A 19,804-nucleotide genomic window follows, 5' to 3' on the forward strand; every position below is an offset into this window, starting at 1 on the left:
ACGTATACTGCACGTCATGATTATTTTCATCATTTCATTTGTATGACCGTCTTATGGCTTTCAAGAACATAAGTGAGGCTCATATTCAAAGTTAGTGAAATCGTTTTATTCTCTTCGTGTTCATTAATCCGCAGGAGCGTGGGTTGACCGGCATTCTGGTATACACATGCGTTTGGTGAAAGAAAACTCATTATACATATTGCGTGTATACATATTTTCGCTATACAATAATAAATCGATATTACACATACTTCGTTAACATTTAGTACAGTACTTTTTTTTCTTTTTTAAAAAAAAAAAACTTCATTCACAGCACCCCACTAGCTATAAGATATTAAGCTATACATTCATTGGGAAACAGCGCATTCACAGATCATCGGTAGAGTAAAAAATTCAGATGAAACATCTTACGGGAACCTTTCTGAATAGCAGAATGCCTCGGAGCGAAGCGATCCGGCATATTTGGCCATTAAAAAGTCTATGACTACAGTAATTAATAAATGGGATAACTACAACCACTAGATGGCGCCCTGCCGCTTTTGTAACGGACTGTTATATTTCTTCTACGTCGAATACAATATTGCCATAATATATCTGGGATCCATAGTAATTCTATTACATATTAATTTAGTTTTAAAATTAGATTTTTACTTCACCGTAAGTTGTTTGATTAGACCTTTCTGCTACCAGCTTCCCGTTTTGGTTCAAAACTGGATATGAATACGTACATCCATGCACGCAGGCACGCGCCCCCATCTGTGACACCTTCGGGCCTGCCCGCGCGAAGCTTTTAATGTTGAGGTAGGCTGTAAGACGATCAGGAGACGGAGTATGTCTTCTCGTGTCCCTGAGGGGGACCTGGTCAGCAGGTACATAATTCTGTGTCACATTATCTGCTTACAGCTACACCCAGTAATAGTATAGACCTGAAACATGGGTGCTTTTATTCCATAAAAAGGCAAGCCAGCCCTGGGAAAAGGCTCTTAACTGCATTTAACTCAAAACCATATTCCCTTGGTTTTCCTGACGGTAGTCTCTTGGGAAAAGGGGATTTTCTAAACAAAAGCTGGACTATCACCATTATATATTATTGTTATGATACATATTTAACAAAAGTGATTTACATCATTTACAATTTTACACTTTTACCTCTGTTTAGACAGCTGGACACTGTATTGATTTAGGTCAAGGACCTTGCGACACTTTTCCTTCTGAAATTGAAACTGCATCCCTCTTGGCCCCAAGTCTAACTTCTCGACCGCTAGTCCACCTGGTGGATTTAAGAGGAATTTTGACTGAACTGTTAAGTCCAATCACAGATTCTTTAAAAGTGGGGCTCACTTTTCCTCAAGTCTGGCGAGCATTGCAAGAATGTCCCCGTCATCGAGGTGCGACAGCAAACTGAAGCACTCAGATAAACATATGAAGAGTCCATGGAAGTTCAGAGAGTCTGTCGAAGCTCAGACTGCTGTGGAATTTGGGGCACCGGGAAGAGGTGCCCAGGAAGGGTAGTTGTTCAAATCATACAGTGGAATTCCCCACGTTGTCACAGCCAATAAGACCACAAGGACACCGATGATGTTCACACCAAGTCCCGCCTTCACCTGAAATCACATCAGGCAGATATCAAGAGCAGCAACATCTAAAACTGGCTCTTAATCCTATCACTCAGTCCTTATTAAATCCATAACTAAGCACAGGGCAAATGTTTCCCCTTGATGGGGGGCTGAGTAACAGCCAGAGAAATCCAGAGCCGGCTCTCTTCTGCGGGGGACGCGCTTTAGTAAACACTCACCATATCCATGACGGTGATGTGGCCGTAGGTGAAGACGATGGCGTTGGGGGGGTTAGATACAGGCAGGAGGAAGGCAAAGGAGGTGCAGAGTGTTGTTGGTATGAGGATGTACAGCGGATTCACCTGGATGGCTTCAGACTGTCAGGCGTAAGAAGAGGGTCACATGACCAACGCTGGCATCAACGTGCATGCATGCTTGCACCAAGTCTGAGTCAAACTTCCAAATGCAAATAAAATGATCCGATTTTAAAATACTCAAGAAATTTTTCAATAGCTGAAATTAATGAGTCACAACAGGGGAGACTGATTATAGTGTGCTGTCGCTATGGTGTTAGTGTTCTTGTCATGGCGGAGAAACCGGCGCACCAGAGCAGTGAGGATAGGCAGGAAGATGGTGATGGTGGCTGGGTTGCTGGCCACCTCCGTCACGCTGGTGGTGAGGATGCAGGTGATGGTGATGATCAGCCAGCTGGGGAGGCTTCCCAAGGGGGTGAGCAGACTCCCCACCCAGGCAGACAGACCGGAGACCTGTCAGAAGGCGAAGGATACTCTGGGAGGTGTGCTGGAGCAGGCCGTGCAGCTCACATGCTGCGGCCGACGTTCCTACAGGATACACCCACTTCCCCGTGACACTTATTTTCCTGGGTGTGGATGTGTCCAAAAAAATCCATAAAATCCATCATGAAAGCTAGGACAAACATCTTTACCTTTATTCGACATTGAATGGAGAGATGCACTATTGCAAGTTCCCTTTCTGTTTCTGTGACACTAAGGTAGTTCCCTGTCCTGGGCAAAGGTGAGATGGTACCTTGGTGCCTTCAGCAAGTGCAAAGCCTCCACCAACAAGGATGCCGATTTCCCACGGCATGCAGGACTGGAACTCCTTCCATGAAATTAGCGTCTCTGCATGAGAAAAAGAACAAGAAATGGATGACATCACTCTTCCATCCTGGTTATGGCTGCCTTCAGTGCTCAACATGGAATTACAGCCACAATCATGGGCAGCCGTAGCTCCCAAGCAGAGCAAAAAACTTCTTTCCTATCAATCCTCCACTGCATTTACTGGAATTTGTTCACCATTGGTGTCGAGGGAGGGACAGAGTCCTCCATCAAAAACAGGGAACTCCCCAGTTCTACACTGTAAGATAATAGGCACAATTACCATTTGGGAGGTGCTGTTGTACCTTGATGAAAAAAGCACTTAACTTGACTTTTTTAAAAATAACCTGCGGCATGTAAGTGGTTAAAGTTGAAAGCTTTGTTAGTCATTCCGGGTGAGTAACCAGCTGAACAACGTAATGGTCAAGAGATGTCGGTCATACCGAATTTGGGGTGGGTGGGCTTGTGTGCTGGGATGATGTAGAGCGTCAGGCCCAGCAGGATGGCAACTGTGGCGTCTGTGGCGTAGCCCTCGAAGCTGCAGAGAGGAGGGGGACAGGGGAACGTCGGAGTTAGTAATGCTCTTCAAGGGCTTCTTACGAGACCAAAGTACAGAGTTTCTATGGGTTTAAGGATTTCCAGATGGGTGGCTGTTTGTATGCCGTGGTGTTGTCACACCATCGCAGACATCAGAGTCGACCACAAGGAGACACCAGTGAGTCCCCTAGCCAGAATACGAAATGGACTATTTGGGTTTCTGAGAGTGTGTGCCTGTGTATCACGACCGCTCACACCTTTGAGACTCTCGCCCAATGCAAAGTCACGGCTCTCCTCCTCGAGTTACGGTCGGAGCGTTTAGTTTGATTTCATATTCTCTAGCCAAAATTATCCTTGGCTTCATTTCTCAGTTTACAGTTCTCTGGATTTGCCAACACCTGATCTACTTTTGTTGAATATGATCTTGGAATAATGATTTAGCTTTTGGAATTAAAATCCACAACTGGATCTTACTTCCAAGTTTGTCTCCATGACACAAGTAAGTACAAAAATGGGACAGCTTTGTGATTAACACCTCATACATTGGAAAGGCGATCACTGTGTGCGGTTTGGGTTTGGTGTGTGTGAGGTCTGCATGCAGTCTGGGTGTGGTCTGTTTGCAGTCTAATAGAGGTCTGCATGAAGTGTGAGAGTGGTCCGGGTGTGATCTGTGTGCGGTCAGAGAGTGGTCTGCATGTGGTTTGTGTGTGGTCTGAGAGCAATCAACGTGCAATCTGAGATTGCTCTACATGTGGTCTGCATGCAGTCTATGTGAGGTCTGTGTGTGGTCTGAGAGTGGTCCGTGTGTGGTCTGTGTGTGGTCTGGGAGTGGTCCGTGTGTGGTCTGTGTGTGGTCTGACAGCTGGCGAGACTCTTACTTTGAGAAGAGTGAAGCCCAGCCTGGCATGAAGCCTGGATTCCTGGTGAACCACAGCAGGACCATCAGCATGAAGATGACCAGCGTTATCATCTCCTGGGGCCTGCAAGCAAGGCGAGTTAAAGCAGATTGTCGCCATGTGTCCAAACCTTTCTTAATCAAGAAACAGCCCCCTCCATAGAATTCTCTCTGTCTTGTTCTCGCTAAAGGCACTTAACCTGAATTGCTCAGTAAAGATCCGGCTGCATAAGCAGGTGGATGGTCATATCACACATATATTACACTGCCGCTGGAAAGGATTAGTGCCAAGAGAGATATAAATAGCTGTCATAATGGGCCAGCAGCATGACTGACCTCAAGGGTCCCAAGGCGCGGTACTCTTCCTCGATGACTTTAGCTGTCGCTTTCTCCCTCTCCGACTTCTCCTTTCTGCAGCTGAACAGGGACCTGAAGCTGCGGTTTTTAATCACAGGTAGGAGGGGGTCGGCTTTAACAAGGAGGACGTGTGGTCTGCACCTGGCTCATTACAGGGCACAGGAAGCCCAGTTTCTGCTGGTTACATGAGAAGAGGGTGATACTCACTCAAACCCCAGGAACATCCAGTGGAGCCAGACCCAGGACAACAGCAGCACGATGATGCTGATGGGGAAGCACATGATGAACCAGTTCCCAAAGTTCACGCAGTTGCATTCTGGGTAATACCTGTCAGGGGTCACAGGTGTGGGTTACATACTCAAGTCTCCAACCGATGCCGAGTCGCCTTTTTTCACTGCACCAAGCACCAAACCCCAATCAGAACGCTAGGGTGGGCTAACTCACTGATTAATCTGCTCAGCAAAGATGAGATTGGTAGAGGTCCCGGTGAGGGTTGTGATCCCTCCAATCGTGGATGCGTAGGCGATACTCAGAGACAGACCCTTGCACATCAAGTGATCCTTCCTGCTCCGGTAGCGGCCCTGTGGCTCGGGGATGGACACCTAAGTGGGAGGAGCAATTGCGTATGGTCACCATCATTAGAAAATGTGAACCCAACACCCGCCAACACCTCCTTAATCACAAATATCCACACACCCCAGGCCATAATCATGCCAACAATTCAAGCATGTGAGCCTGCTTGCTGCTTTCATTCTCTCTCCCCAGAAGAACACCAAAGGGAATTAAACGGATTGGAATTAATGGATTATTGAGTAAGCATGGAAAGTAGGAGTTAGTATGCGATTTGGCCCAGCAGGTGAGGCGATCATACCGGCCTGAAGTTCCTCGAAAACCTACCTCAGTGTGTGGAGGGGGCTCCTCTGGGACAGCACACAGCACAGCTTTGGACGTCTCACAGTTACTGAATGACACAGCAGGGGGAGAAAAACACGAGTGGCTTTCAGAGTTTTTTTTTTGGAATTAGCATAACGTTGTAATTCGTCGAGAAAATCCTGAGAGGTCACCGGTAATACCTCATGATTTCTTTGGTTTGCATCGACTGGTCTTTGACTTCTGTGGATCGAAAACAGGTAGCTGTTAAATGAATTTGCTTTCCTTTGAAAATCCAAACAAAATGAACATGCCGATGTCTATAACATTTGTAACGTAACAAACGTTTCACTTGTTGTCTGGGTGGCTTCTTTATGGAACAGAGCAGCTGCAGCTAATGACCCTGAAGCACCTCGATGTAGCCCAAGGACCGGGCCTCACCCTCCAGCTGGAGCCCTGGGTTGCACGTGCCCACCAGCTCATGGCGGCGCTGTACGGAGACGCGGCTCTCGGCATTGAGAATCTGCTGGATGACGGCCTCCACGATGGGCATCACCATGGCGGCCGTGGACGTGTTGCTCAGCCACATGGACAGGAAGGCCGAGCTGAACATAAAGCCCAGCATCAACCTGCAAGACAAACTCTGCTCAAGACCAGCAGGGGGCAGGCTGCTTATCACCAGATTGCTGGGAATGACAGCCTGCTGGCCAGACTATAGGCATTTTATCCATCATCATCACAGATTAAACCATTAATCAGAGTCCGGGAACAAGACACTATCCTGTCCAATTCTTATCATGTCAGACAAAGTCCTTCCCTTGTTATCTAGTAACAAATTTAACGGGGACGCCAGCCAGGTCGAGTCTGTCGTTTCTCATTCCTCTCAGGAGACGTGAGGGTTTTGTGGAAGACGCCTTTTATTAATGAAACACTTTGGTGCTTCTAGCGGGTCGGAAAGAGGTGATTGAGCAGATCTGCTCCTCACCATCCGGGGTTGACTCCGACCAGGATGACCAACTTCAGGGCGATCCTCTTGTGGAGGTTCCACTTCTCGATGGACGTGGCCAGACACACAACCCCGGTCAAGAGAAGGTGGAAGTCTTTGAAGTAGACTGAAGCCACCTGGACCAAGCAGAACAAGGGTGTGAATAGACAGCAGTCTGAAGAAACCATCATCTGATGCAAGCACACACATACCACGGAGTGTATATACATACAAACGATGAGTACATTTGTGATTTTTTAAATAATAATATGCATTCATAATTAGATTTTGATGTTACGACACTTTGCAATTCTGTGGTCATAGTTTGTCAGCTGTTACTGAGTGGCTGGTTGGGTGAGGTTTTACCTCAGATGACTTCATGATGCCAAAGAGTGGGAAGAGGAGAGCAGGAAGCAGGGCGGTGACGGAGATCGGCATGGCCTCCGTCAGCCAGTACACAGCCATGACCAGCAGTGTGAATGCGCATTCTGCCACCTACAGGAAGAGTGTTGAAATTGCAGATGTGCTTTCAATCTGATACAATGAGAAAATTAAGTTCTCCGAAATGGTCCTTAAACATAAATGCATAAATTCTAGGTTTTTTGGACAGTCGAGCAGAACATATGACGTTTTGATCTTCCATGACCTTCTGGCCAAGGCATAAATATGTACTTTTTTGTTTCATAATTTTTTTTTTACTCAGTAGTACTAATCTGTTTTTGAGCAATTTTGTAGTTGTATTATAATCACAAGGTACATTCAGTAGTAATTTAGTTCCCCTCCTACAAACATGTGATTTAAGTATGTTAGCATTGGAAACAAATGTTCCCAATTAATTTGGAATTATCTCCAACTTTGGAACAAATCCAACAGGCTTAGCTGCCTTTCATTTTAAAGGACTTATGATCATACAACTCATTTCTGACCACAGAAAGACTTTTTCCATCCCTTTCGTATGGGTCAGCAGAAACCACAGATTCCCACATCATACACAACAGCATCGCGTGGCTTTTTATTGCCTGTCACACCCCTGCATCTTTCTTCACTGTTGCCCTGTTGGATTTGTACAAAAAAACAAGGAGAGCCCTTCCTCCATGTTTACAGAAACACTGACTGTGAATGACTGACTCCACACCTCCTCTAATCAGCAATTAAACACACAAGACACCTATCAAAGAAAGAGAATAAAACTTTTGCCATTTATCCGCAAATTTAACGGCAAAGCAGCCCCCCCCCCCGCCCCCTGCTATGTGACAGGCAGGAGACCTTCCTCACCTTGTCGTTGATGAGGAGTGGAAGGGGCAACAGGATCAGAGGAGTTAGGGTGATGATGACAAGGCTGCGGTACGACCAGACGGCACTCAGGAACCCCATCGTCTCCACGGCAGATGGATACTTTGCCTCGTCCCTGGGACACATTATATACCCCAGATCCGATTAATTTTTCTCCAGACCCTCACCTTTACCCATGAGCACAAAGCCATTATCCAGCCCAGGTTAACTAGAAATGTTTATGATCTTAGAGAGCCTTACTGAGCATGCTCAGACAGAGTGAGCCCTTTAGATTAGCACAACACAATCTTACAGCCCTCCTCTAAAACATTGTGTAACTTTGTAGATCCCTTTTCAGTCAACCTTTTCATTAATATTTCAGATATTTTGGTTAAATTTTCAAGCTCGAGGTTACAGCCGGTGCACTATCCTTTCAGGACACCTGCTTTATTCCTTAAATTCTGATCACACTTTCTCGCCTCTGCCCTCAGAAAGAAACGGCCCAAGCGCACGCATGAATCTCCCTTCTCCAGACACGACGTCCCTTTTAACGCCTCACTTCTAATCCCGCTTGTTCTAACTGGCTCCCGATAAATTACTCCTATGACATAATAATCCCCGATTTCATTGTAATGCATTGTGGAAGTCTGTGTTCTAGTTGCTGGACATAACTAAGCAGCATTCTGACTTTGTGACAGGGCATCGCTCATTTAGATTGAATAATTACAGTCCTGGGAAGATGCTGCCTGGATAGAAATGATGAGATGGTGTCATTTTGAGAGTATTTTTTAAAAATGACCCTGGCCCCATCTTCACTTTGCCTGTCAAGAGAAGAGAATGAAGGAGAACAACAACTGCGTGAGGGAGAGATGTTTTTTCAAGTGGATTTCCTTTAGGGCACTGTGTTCAGGAGAGCTGCTCGGGGCTAGCGTGCTAGCGCGTTAGCGCGTAGCTTAAACTCGAGGTGCTAGAGGGTGTGTCGGGCAAAGCTAAACACTTAGCATTAGCCGGGTCCATCGGGAGAACAAAAGATGAGAAGCCTGGAGTGGTGGAAAGGGGGTGTCCTCAAGGTTCAAAGTCTGTGGTTGGGATTGTGTTAAATGGAGTACATTTTACTGTCAGCTAACAGAGTTCAGGGGAGGGCAAACACATTATTAACAACCTCAGAAAACAAGCCAGTTTAATAAAAGCAGAACGGCAGCTTAACAATTTAAAAATTGTCCACAAAGAGTAGGACAGGAAAGAACAAAGAAATACGTCGAGCAATTCTTATTATCACGAGTCAGTTACTGTTGGCAATAAGCCTGTTAAAACAGTACATCGTAAAACTTTATGGCTTTTTGGAAAACTTGTTTTAACACATTGGGGAAAAAAACTATCTGGTGTTCTCTTATTATTGAACTGAAATTATGTTGCTCTTTTTTTTTATTTTTTAGCATTTAGCGTCCAATTAATTCTTGATAGAATTTGAGATAAGACCAAATAATGTTTGCTGGTGTCCTGTAATCACTCATTATTGTTGTCTTACTCATTGACAATGTGAAGATTTCTTGTTGCCTTTTCTCAGAAATAACAGCAAGTGTCTTCTTAGAAACAAGGAGAGTGTGTGAATGAAGTGGTTAATTAGTACATACATAGAATATAGTTACACTTTCACATGCTTTACTCAAGGGACAGGACCAAGAAGCCTGCTTCCAATTTATACGCAAGTATAGCATGGTCAGCCAATCAGTCGTCAGTCAGTCCTCCAACAGGATAACTCCCCCGTTGGCTCATCCTGAACATCCTCTAAAAAATTAATTTCCTCAGAAGCTGCATCATGTGACTCCCGGCTCTCCCGCATTCCAGGTTAAGATGGCGTCCTTCTAGAAAAGTATCAAATTCCAAAGCTGGTTAAATTATGTACTACCTAAACCTAAATACTTAAAATTAAGTTATGCTTTAGCTATGCGTCATTTCATCTGTGATATTATTTTGTATTTCTCTTTAATCTACATTTACTATATATTAAATTACAAAAACAACCACAAGTTTGGCAGGTTCAGTTGAGCACCAAGAGAGATGACAGAACTACCAGCTATTATGAACACTAACCATTTATCAGTGTATACATTACTCAAATGAGCTGGTTAATTTTGATAGGCAATCTTGCATGGTTAAAAATTTAAAATCCAGTCTTTGATGCTATAGCTTGTGAATGGATGTTGTAAATGGTGACGTGCTGTTTTATGAGTAGTGAAAATGCTAATTACATTTACTTGTCTGCAAATACTCTAAAACTGAAATTAAATTAATAAAAATTAACATTTAATCTGACATCTTAATTTGTTTTATAACCTGTCAATCAGCAATAATCTAATTTTTCTCAGTATCATTTTCTATTTCTTTTTTCTTTCCATTTTGACATAATTCTTTCCTCTCTGACAATGTGTGATCCAGACATTTACCTGCTGTAATCAGATTGTGCAATAATACAATCTTTGCATTTCTGTGCTACTAGGTAATAAGTATATCATTGCATTCCAATGATTACAGTGGTTGAGATGTTAGTGCCAAGTGTTTGTTCTGAGAGAGTGGAGAGTATTTTAAAGAGGCATGAAGCTTTTGTTCATGACCTCTACAAACCACCGGGGGACTGGGGGACCAGGAGGGGGGGGAGGGGGGGCATGGTGGAATGTATAAATCTTCACATTCTGAACCGGTATATGTATGTGGTTTGGAAGGACAGCGGTAAGTTTGCAGTTTCATGTGAATGTGGGTTACAGTGGCAGGATGATGTTATCTGTCCCTGAGGCGGACAGCCCCGTACCTCGCGATTCCGCTCAGATGGGCGAAAAGTCCTTTCTGCGGAATTACCACAATCCAAAAGAGGACTTCTACTCCAGGACCACATCCATCTCACTGCCATTTCTGCAGGACCTGTCCAAACACATCACTGAGTTACGGCCATCCCTGCAGCAACGACAGCAACACGCCGTGCTCTTTAGAAGTGTCATAACTCACTCAGATATGTTTTAGTATTCTCCTCTACACTTGTTTCATCCTGTTTTATCTTTTCTTAAATTCTTCCTTTTCCACTACGTAAGATATGAGTAATGTGGTATGTTGTTTCACGCGCTTGTTACTGTAGCACATCTATATATCTACCTTTTTCATGGTTTCTTTCTTTCTTTAGACAGTGTGGTAGCAAATGCTTGCTTTTTTATTAAATGACGAATTCTGAATTGATGAATTACACTTCAAGCATACTGTCCTATGCAGTGTAGGTCAAACTTTTACGTGACATTGTTGGCTGCCATCCCCCCCCCAGCCACTGGAGGGCAGGGGGGGACACAGCTTTTGCTTTCTGTGAGGATATCTATATACAAGGGGATTTCTGAGAAATTACTACAGCCAAATTATACACTCATCCAGGGGTGTCGGAGGGATATGGACACCCCAGCACATTCAGGGAGCCCAGCACTTGACAGGGGGCCTTGAATCTGTAAACATATAAGTAAAGTTGTGGGGGCCAGGGGTGGTGGGCAAGGTGATATTTTATAATGAGGCCCAGAATTTCTAGGTACAATCCTGCACAAATCTGCTTGTATGTGACCTGGAGACACATCGACAATGGCATTAATTTGTCAGAACATACAAATAATAACAAAGATTGAAATAATATGCTTTGTTATTTTCTGATGCTTATACGATATCAGCAGCAGTTTGGATGCAGAGACAATCCAGCAGTCTGACCACACGCGGGCAGACCTACAAACCGCCAAAGTGCTTTCCGACAAAAAAATAAAACACGGAAATGGCGTGACTGGAGGGGAACAGATACAAACAAAACAAAATAACAAAAAAAAATCTTTTCATATTCGTTTACCAAGAGGGTTTCACATAGTGCTCGCCGTTCATTTAAAGTTCAGCATTACTCGCGCTGCACGGCGGTAATCGCTGCATCTGCGGTTCCCCGGCAGAAGGGACAATATGTGTTAATTATTTTGCACTGAATCAACACCTGTAACATATATTCAAATTGGCATGTCCCCAGAAACACGGTGAATTCTTCGTAAATGCTCCGGTTTCAATTAAACAAGACATTGTTACCTACGATGACACTGACACCTTTCTGGGCGCCCTGCCCGCTGAAAATAGTTTTTTACATCCTTATTATCACCTTATGTCGTAAGCTAAAAAAGGGTCAGAGAGTTGACTGGACTGTGTCCCACGTGTGAACAGTATCTCACTGCTGAAACCAGACTGAACTGGTCTGTGATGGCTGCTTTATTTCCCTTTTGCGTTGCCGGGGGACACTGTACGGAGAGATGCCTGCTTAACATCGCCGTGCATTTTACATCACTTATATATTTACTTCAGTTCTTCCAAGGACTTCAAATTGATTCTGCAATTCTGCACAATGGTTTATATATTAAACCATTTAACCATTTATTGGTTAAAACTCTGAAGTGAATTATCTTAGGTATATCATTAAAGTCATTCTTTTGTTATATTTGGAAGTTATTCTTGGATCACTATTGATAACATTTTGTTTTGTATCAGTATTTTCTTAGGTTTGTAACTTACAGTATTACAATAATTTTACATTATGCTCTTATATAAGGCAGCCTGCACTCTCAGAAAAAGGGGTAACAATTTGTACCTTTGCTTACATCCTCCAGGTACAAACAGCAGGGTACAGAAATGTGCCTCAGAATCCATTTCTGAGCCTTAAAAGGTACAATCATCTACAGCTAATGGTACAATTGAGAGACCCTTGAGGGTACAGCCTCAGTGACAAGCAAATGTACACATTTTTACCCTTTTTTCTGAGAGTGTACTTGACCGGGGGGGATAACCCAGAGATGGGGATCCATGTCACTGACTAGCAACTCGACTTGGACTCAAGTCACAGGCTTGATGACTTGTGACTCAACTTGACAAAACTGATGGAATGACTTGGACTCAACTTGAACTTGAGGGCAAATGACTCAAGATGATTAGACTCGGGCTGCAATGTTTTGACTTGAGACTTTACTCTGACTCACCAAGAAATGACTTGTTCCCTTCCCTAGGATTCTCCTGGTAAAACCAAATAAAATTCAGTCACGCTGTGGTTTTCTAAGTCGGTGACCAAAAAGGGGGCAATGAGCACCTCAAAATGGGGGCGCTTTCAATCGTCCGGGCAAATGGGGCAGGTGCTCGATAACCGTCAGCACATCCTTGGCGTCTGACACTAGACCACTGGACCAGGAACTGTGCATAAACGTTGACCAGACTTATTGACAGACCATTGTGCTGACACGATCTTTGCTTTTATAACTGACACGTGTGATAATTCAATGCTTTGAAAGGAAAACATGAGCGATGATGAGTAAATGTCTGATGATAATCAGCTGTAAACTTTCACCTACAAACCACACACTCACACAGTAATCATCTCTTTGGGGACCGCTCAGTCATTTCTATGGGAAAAAAGCTAATGCTAACTATGGCAACCTTAACGCCTACCCAGCCATAACCATAACCATAAGTAACCAAACAAAATACAAGAGTTTTTACATTTTTAGTTTTTTCATTGCAGTCACAGAGTTTTATAAAATAGAGTTTTCCCAAGAAACTGGTCCCCATAAAGTAAAAAAAAAAGGGTATTCATCACGTTGTGGGGACATTTGGTCCCCACAAGGTAAGGTATACCTGGACCACAGACACACACAGACACACACAGACACACACAGACATCCTTTTGTAGTCCGGCTACCTGATGTGTGTGCAATCATATTTACAATCATTCATATACCATAAAGTCTGCTATAAGGAAGTAGCAATTCTCTTCTGAATTTGCCATTTCCGTCCGATCATGAGACCTGCACTTTATTAAACTCATAAATACCTTCAGCGAGCGTAGTACTGTACGTCGGCAACATCATACATGTCAATATACTTCTATATACAGTAGGTATGGATAATCGCTCAGGTTGCAGGACATATACACATATACGAAGGCACTGGCAGAGAGGCTTAGCTAGGGCGCCATGTGGGGGCCTTGGTTTGCGATGAGAACGGGCAAATTGCATCATGTTTAGGTTATGAAAATAATTTTTCCCTCAGCAAATTTCATGGAACCACTTCTGATAAAGAACAGAGAGCATTTAATCTGAGCCTTGTGAGCACATGTGCGCAGCTTGTGGTTGAATCGTGAACCGATTTCTCTCTTTCTGAGTGTGTGAGGTCAACGTAATAACAGATCCTGATAAGAATAGAGCAAAGCAAAGGAAAGGCACAGCCTCTGTGTGTAAGTCACGCTAGCAGTGAGTAATGACACTATTAATAGCTTCAGACAGATTAGACAGAATGACATGACTCGCATTCTCAGATTTTGGCCGCAATGACAGCAGGTCAGGCCTAAATATAAAAACACTCTGCACTTTTGAGGACTCAGACCTCTGACTTTGCTGCGAGCTCCAGGACACAGGTGAGACCTAGACTGATTTCATATGCAATTCTAAGCTAAAATTGGACAGAAACAGTAACAGAAAGCCTCTGAAAGTGCCCGGCGCCGGCTACTGCTGGTTGACTCTTTCTAGTGTTTAACATGCCTGACGACTAGCATGCATGTAACATCTGCCTGCCTACACCAGCCTATGCAATGCTTTACACCTGTTTCCCGGGCTCTACTTTAGTGATGCTCTGCACAAACACTGCTCTGCACCACAGATTTGCAGAAACGAGAGCTCTGCTGTTCCTCCTAAAGCGATGAGCGTCACAGACGAGGTGGACGAAGATGATGTCACTCAGTACGTGATACAGCTCAGCATTCAGGAGTCCTACATTCCCCACTGCTTACGAGCCATGGAAAGGTAACAGATCTACGGAAAGGCAACAAGGAAATGCAAAATATATATGTCTTAAATGTTTGCATTTTATAATATATCTATTGTTTTACTCGACCTGTTGTTTTCGAGACTTTTGTCTTATTTCATGCTTGTAATCAGCAGTAAAACACAGAGCAGTGAAAATACGAAGATCTTGCTCGCCATCGAGCAAGGTAAGGACCTCTCCTCTGACCTGTGAAAACCAGCTAGTCCTCAGAAGCTCACAGGTCGTGCCCCCCCCCCAGGCGAGATGTTCTCCCTCCAGGAGCTGGCTCAGTTCCAGGCAGCCTTTGAGGAGCGACACGGACGGGGTTGGCTTCCACTACACGCGGCCGCGGTGCAGCCCATGGCTGACGTGCTGGAGATGGTGATGTATGGTGAGTCACGTCAGGGCGCGGAACCACGCGGAACCACACGGAGCAGCATGATCACGAACGTGGCAACATCCCAGTGATGACGCGCGAGCCGTACACATCACACCCCAATGTCGGCGTTAAGTGGAAAATTACATCCTGATGATACGATTCCTATTAAACGTGCCGGGTGGCTATAGTAATATTCAAGTTATTTATTATTTATTTTGGCATGAAAATTAAAATTAAAGACAGTGTACTTGATGGGTGGTGTTTGGGGGGGGGGGCATGCCCTGTACTCCCATGACGCCAATGCTGATGGACTGATTGGTTGCTTTTCATACGACACCATCCGATTTGTTGGGTTTAGTCTTCTGTAAAAACACTGGAATGTGTCCTTGGCTTTAGAATCTAAGAATTATTACTATTATTATCATACTGTTTGTAGTGAGGCATTCTGGGATTGTGGTCGACAGGATCGTGCCGGCTGGGCCTGGAGGAGAAGACATGGGATGGGGAGACAGCCCTGACACTGGCCGTGCAGGCAGGCCTTCTGGAGAACGTGAAGGTCCTGCTGGAAAACGGAGCTTCTCCACACAGCACGAACGACAGAAAGGAGTCCCCTCTTCTGCTGGGTAACGGGCACCTCATCAGCATCGAAACCCTCCATGATTAGTGTGTTTAATTATTTCCAGAAGCTTCTATTAACTCTTTAATAGTTTAGAAAGTAATAGTTAAGCACTTCCTGTTGGAGAGCTCAACAAACACATTTTGTGTAAACAGAGCTTAAATAGTTCATGATTAAACACATGCCCTTATATGGCGCTGATGAACTTCCTTGTCCCATGGAGCGGTGAGAATGAGGTCACTGGGGATAGTGTCCCTTCTGATCAAGAGTGGCGCCCCGGTGGACCAGGTGTGCCAGGGGAAGTGGATGGCTGTGCACGAGGTGGCGCGACTGGGCTGTGGGCACCTCACCATGCTGCTACTGAGGACCGGTGCCAATGTCTCCCAGAAGGACCAGCACGGCGTCACCCCGCTGGGCGTCGCTGCCCAGCACGGCCGGCTGGAGACGCTGGACATGCTCATTCGTTATGGTAAAGTCGTTATGTAGCGTCCTGCCCACCAAGATGCCAATAATCACTTAATGCTCATTCAGCATCAGCAAGTAGAGCATCATATAATATCAATCAGCTTAAAGGCTTATGTGTTTTTGCTATAAGGCAATGGTCTCCGCCCTCTGATATATCTGGCTGACCGGGGGGGGGTCTCCTTCAGGGGGGGTGGGGGTTGGGCAATCTGGTTTGGGGGCCCTGCCTGTCTGACTTACTGCAACTCCTGCCAGGCAGTAACGTGAACGCACAGGCCTGCAATGGCGAGAGCGTGCTGATGGAGGCAGCCGGCTCAGGAAATCCCGACTGCGTGGAACTCCTGTTGCGCCGTGGGGCCAATCCTGACCTGGCCGGGGTCACCGGGCACCTGCCCATCCACCGGGCCGCCTACGAGGGCCACTATCTGTCAGTATTCTCACCGGGCACCTGCCCATCCACAGGGCCGCCTACGAGGGCCACTATCTGTCAGTATTCTCACTGGCACCAGATAAGCCTGTCAATGTTCAACTTTTAACGTCCAGCGGCGCAGCAGCACCACCTTCGCCCTTTAGCCCGCCCGCATTCCCTGGAAAATGTTGCAGACTCGAGGTTTTTCTGTGCAGGCATTGAGGGTGGCCCCTGGCAGAGCTCCTGTTCTGACCCTCATGCACAATGCAGCTTAGGGTCCATCCGGGGAGTGACAGAGTTTCTGTCTCCATACAGGGCGTTAAAAATCCTGATCCCCGTTACCTCCAAAAAGGCTGTCCGGCTGTCCGGCCAGAGCCCCGTCCACTCGGCGGCGGACGGAGGCCACGCTCAGTGCCTGCGACTGCTTATAGAGAACGGCTATGAGGTCAACACTGTCCTGGAGAAGCACATCTCCGAGAACTACGGTGACCGAAGGCGGAGCCCCCTGTACTTCGCCGTGTCCAACGGCGATGTCCCATGTACGGAGATGCTCCTGAACGCCGGTGCCAGACCAGACAGAGACCCATTACGCTGCCTCCTAGTGGCCATCAGGGCCGGGTGCTACAAGATCGTGAGGCTGCTCCTGTCCAAACAGGCAGAGGTCAACTGCTACTTCACGGCGGTCAGCGACACGGTGTTCCCCACGGCCCTGCAGTACTGCCTGCGGGACGACATCATGATGCGACTGCTGCTCAACCACGGCTACGCGGCGGACAGGTGCTTCTGCTGTCACCATGACGACAGCGTTGCCTGGCACCCCCACTGGAGTGACCTCAGCAGCCAACTCTTCGAGACCTATAACCCAGAGGAGAAAATTCCTGTGAGTTTACTCATTTATTGCTCTGCATTTAAGGACAGGATCTCCACCTCAGAGCCCCCGTCTAATTTACAGAAAAATTTATGACTGCTGTGTCTTAAATAGAAGGATGTTAGTCCCAATATTTCCACTTAACACCTGGATTAAAGGTGGCACATTTATGAAAGGCTGAAGATCAAATCACTGAATCTTAGCCTGAGTTAATCTGAGTGTTTCTTTGTGTTTTTAAGAAAGTGTCTCTTACCCTAAATATATTCATTTTCGCGTCCCAGAGGCTGTGGACAGTAAGTCTTCTTCCTCATCTCTGTTCTACAGTTCTGCAACTTCATCGGAGTATCCTGCCTGCTGCCGTTGGCGGGACATGCAGTGCGCATCCTGCTTGATTACGTCGGCCATGTTTCCCTGTGCACCAAGCTGAGGCTCATCCTCGAGAGGCAGAAAGAGTGGCCTGTGATCTCCGAGATCCTGGGTGAGCGTGTAAGGCTACCGGAGACGGTGTCACGGGGAGGGACGCGCGTCGTGCTGGCTGCTAACGCGTGCTGCTCTCACAGGAAACCCACGGCCCTTGAAGCACCTCTGCCGATTGGTCATCAGGAAACAGGTGACCCTGAGAAGGCTGAGTGACCCGCGTGTCATTGACTCCGCCCCCTTCCCGCACAGGATCACAGACTACCTGCTGTACCGCGAACATGACCTGTACAGTCAAAACATCGGCACAAACACGTGAAGACAAATATTCCTAATTATGACTGACTACCCTAATAATAATTCTAAAAAGAATACATTGAAATAAGAACTGCAATAAGCTCTCCTTCATTACATCAAAGGCATGGTTGATAGTGATGTTAAACCTTACAGGACACAAATCAGGAAATAGTTCATTTTGGCGCTCAACAGGCAGACACGCTTTTTATATTGAGTGTAAAAACAATTTTTGCTGCTGTGTAAGAACAAACTTTGTTACTGTAAGTATTTTCCAGAATTTGTAAAATTATGTTCATTTATACAAAATAAACATATTTAGACTTATTCTGACATCTCCTAAGCTGACCTCTGTGCATGTTTATCAGTCTGGTTTGGTTCCCAGTGTTGTATGGTCACCCAGCCCACTGTCGCTGATCTTCGCATAGTAAAGCATTGTTCCTTACAGAATGTTATCAGGGTTAATAGTAATGGAACATTAACAAAATGGGCCCCAGGGAGAACGTAAGAGGGGGAAACTTTCAAGTATATAAAAAATGTCTTGATCAGATACAGTAAACCCACAAACACACACACAGGTTTGTAAGTATATCTTTGTGGGGACTCTCCAGTCATTTCAATGTGGGAAAACTCTGGTCCCCACAATGTAATATAAATCTAATCCGTACACACACACATACACACCTTTACTCCAGCTCTTCTCTGACACCTGTGAAATTTACTGTGTTCATGTTTTCACAGCCAGACACAGTCATAGATAGCGGTGACCAAACCAATGACTACGCCACTCCAGCGAGCCTCGCAAACGGCCTTTATGACCAGCAGGGAGGTCATTCCAAGCAACACAGCACCCCGTGCTTCATCCCAGTCTCTGGCTGCTGTATATACTTTGCTTGCTGGAAACGAAACGCCTCTTGTTTTCTGTGCTTAAACAAGTTAAGGTCAAGTGACGATACTAACAGTCTGCCAACGATGAAGGTGCTTAAATGAATTTTCCTGCTGTGAGGATTTTTTCGCTGATTGTTGTACGTGACAGAGCCTCGAATAGCCGAAGTTTATCGTTCCTCCACCACCCAGTCAACAGATCTGTATCCAATTTAATGGTTAACAAAAATCTATTTTCTCCATTGTTTCACTTAATCCTTTTAGTAGACTTACAAAGGCACAGGGCTATAAGACCAAGCCCAGTAAAGATGACTTAACATCCATATCTCTGCCGTTCGGCTGCTGCAGCGGAACCGCCGGCGGTGATGTTACGGCTGCCCCCTTTGAGATATCGATCTCCAGCCCGTGGTACAGATTATGGAGATTGGTGTCACCAATCACTAGACAATTAGACAAGCAGCAGAGCAGGAGAGGGAGAGCCTTGGACCAGGACTGGTGACCCACGCTGTAAAGTACCTATCCGTAAGGACATTCAGTGGTTAGAGACATCACGCCTGAATGTCCATTTTTAACTTCCACTGAGTCGAGTCGGTTCCCTCGCTCTACCATCAGGTGGCAGCGTGAACGCACAAGTCCCCAGTGGTCACAGAATTTTGTACATCGCTGCCGGTTTGGGGAACCCAAGACTGCATAGACCCAAAACGTCACTAAGTTGCACCCATAGCTCCGATTTACTGGGCGACATGTTTAACATCTCATATGAGGCAGAGAGATGCTTCTGCTGTCACCATGACAACAGCTGCAGAAATTGACCTGTGACTGAGTGAGATGCCCTCAGGGCGCTGCCTTCTTCTACAGCGGCGCTATCTCCAGGTTTGTCTTCGGGACGTGTTTTGAACATCACTCCCATCAAATACAGGAAATTCATCCCCTAACCCTACCTAGTTATGATTACTGCAAAGGGCTTTGTTTATCCTTGGCATAACATACAATTTTGCAAGTGCAAACGGGGTATTTACAAATGTTAATGCAGTTTCTACA

At 45.6% G+C, this 19,804-nt stretch overlaps 2 protein-coding genes across 9 annotated transcripts; one reads left to right on the plus strand and one right to left on the minus strand.

Moving 5' to 3' along the window:
- Positions 1-84: 84 nt before the first annotated feature.
- slc13a1 (solute carrier family 13 member 1) lies at positions 85-7,726 on the minus strand. The gene is made up of 15 exons (XM_023838737.2): positions 7,594-7,726; positions 6,685-6,813; positions 6,319-6,455; positions 5,775-5,962; positions 5,537-5,576; positions 5,361-5,424; positions 4,908-5,065; positions 4,671-4,790; positions 4,443-4,541; positions 4,090-4,191; positions 3,118-3,212; positions 2,604-2,698; positions 2,162-2,323; positions 1,796-1,933; positions 85-1,604 (listed from the first exon to the last, which is right to left on the minus strand). The coding sequence occupies exons 1-15, from the start codon at positions 7,690-7,692 to the stop codon at positions 1,461-1,463; spliced, it is 1,770 nt and encodes a 589-aa protein (XP_023694505.2). The 5' UTR covers positions 7,693-7,726; the 3' UTR covers positions 85-1,460.
- Positions 7,727-13,897: 6,171 nt separating this feature from the next.
- LOC111857663 (ankyrin repeat and SOCS box protein 15-like) lies at positions 13,898-18,205 on the plus strand. 8 transcript variants are annotated; one of them, XM_023838748.2, is made up of 10 exons: positions 13,898-14,047; positions 14,290-14,432; positions 14,568-14,620; positions 14,693-14,824; positions 15,277-15,435; positions 15,652-15,897; positions 16,146-16,317; positions 16,615-17,179; positions 17,492-17,645; positions 17,728-18,205. In XM_023838748.2, the coding sequence occupies exons 2-10, from the start codon at positions 14,329-14,331 to the stop codon at positions 17,901-17,903; spliced, it is 1,761 nt and encodes a 586-aa protein (XP_023694516.1). In that variant the 5' UTR covers positions 13,898-14,047; positions 14,290-14,328; the 3' UTR covers positions 17,904-18,205. The 8 variants fall into 8 exon arrangements, with proteins under 8 accessions (XP_023694516.1, XP_023694532.1, XP_023694550.1 ...); XM_023838764.2 differs by having other exon boundaries at positions 13,948-14,047; positions 14,327-14,432; XM_023838782.2 differs by having other exon boundaries at positions 13,948-14,047; positions 14,327-14,432; positions 14,571-14,620.
- The last annotated feature ends 1,599 nt before the right edge of the window (positions 18,206-19,804 follow it).

Source organism: Paramormyrops kingsleyae, chromosome 3 (genome assembly GCF_048594095.1).
Source record: "Paramormyrops kingsleyae isolate MSU_618 chromosome 3, PKINGS_0.4, whole genome shotgun sequence".
NCBI classification, from domain to species: Eukaryota; Metazoa; Chordata; class Actinopteri; order Osteoglossiformes; family Mormyridae; genus Paramormyrops; species Paramormyrops kingsleyae.

Coding starts and splice junctions, on each gene's coding strand:
- LOC111857663 (XM_023838748.2), top strand. CDS start 14,329: ATGAGCGTCACAGACGAGGTGGACGAAGATGATGTCACTCAGTACGTG. Junction 14,621..14,692: donor CTTGCTCGCCATCGAGCAAG/GTAAGGACCTCT, acceptor CCCCCCCCCCAG/GCGAGATGTTCTCCCTCCAG. Junction 15,436..15,651: donor GGAGTCCCCTCTTCTGCTGG/GTAACGGGCACC, acceptor TGTCCCATGGAG/CGGTGAGAATGAGGTCACTG.
- slc13a1 (XM_023838737.2), bottom strand. CDS start 7,692: ATGGGGTTCCTGAGTGCCGTCTGGTCGTACCGCAGCCTTGTCATCATC. Junction 6,814..7,593: donor CACTCCTCATCAACGACAAG/GTGAGGAAGGTC, acceptor CTCTTCCTGTAG/GTGGCAGAATGCGCATTCAC. Junction 5,425..5,536: donor CAAACCAAAGAAATCATGAG/GTATTACCGGTG, acceptor TGTGTCATTCAG/TAACTGTGAGACGTCCAAAG.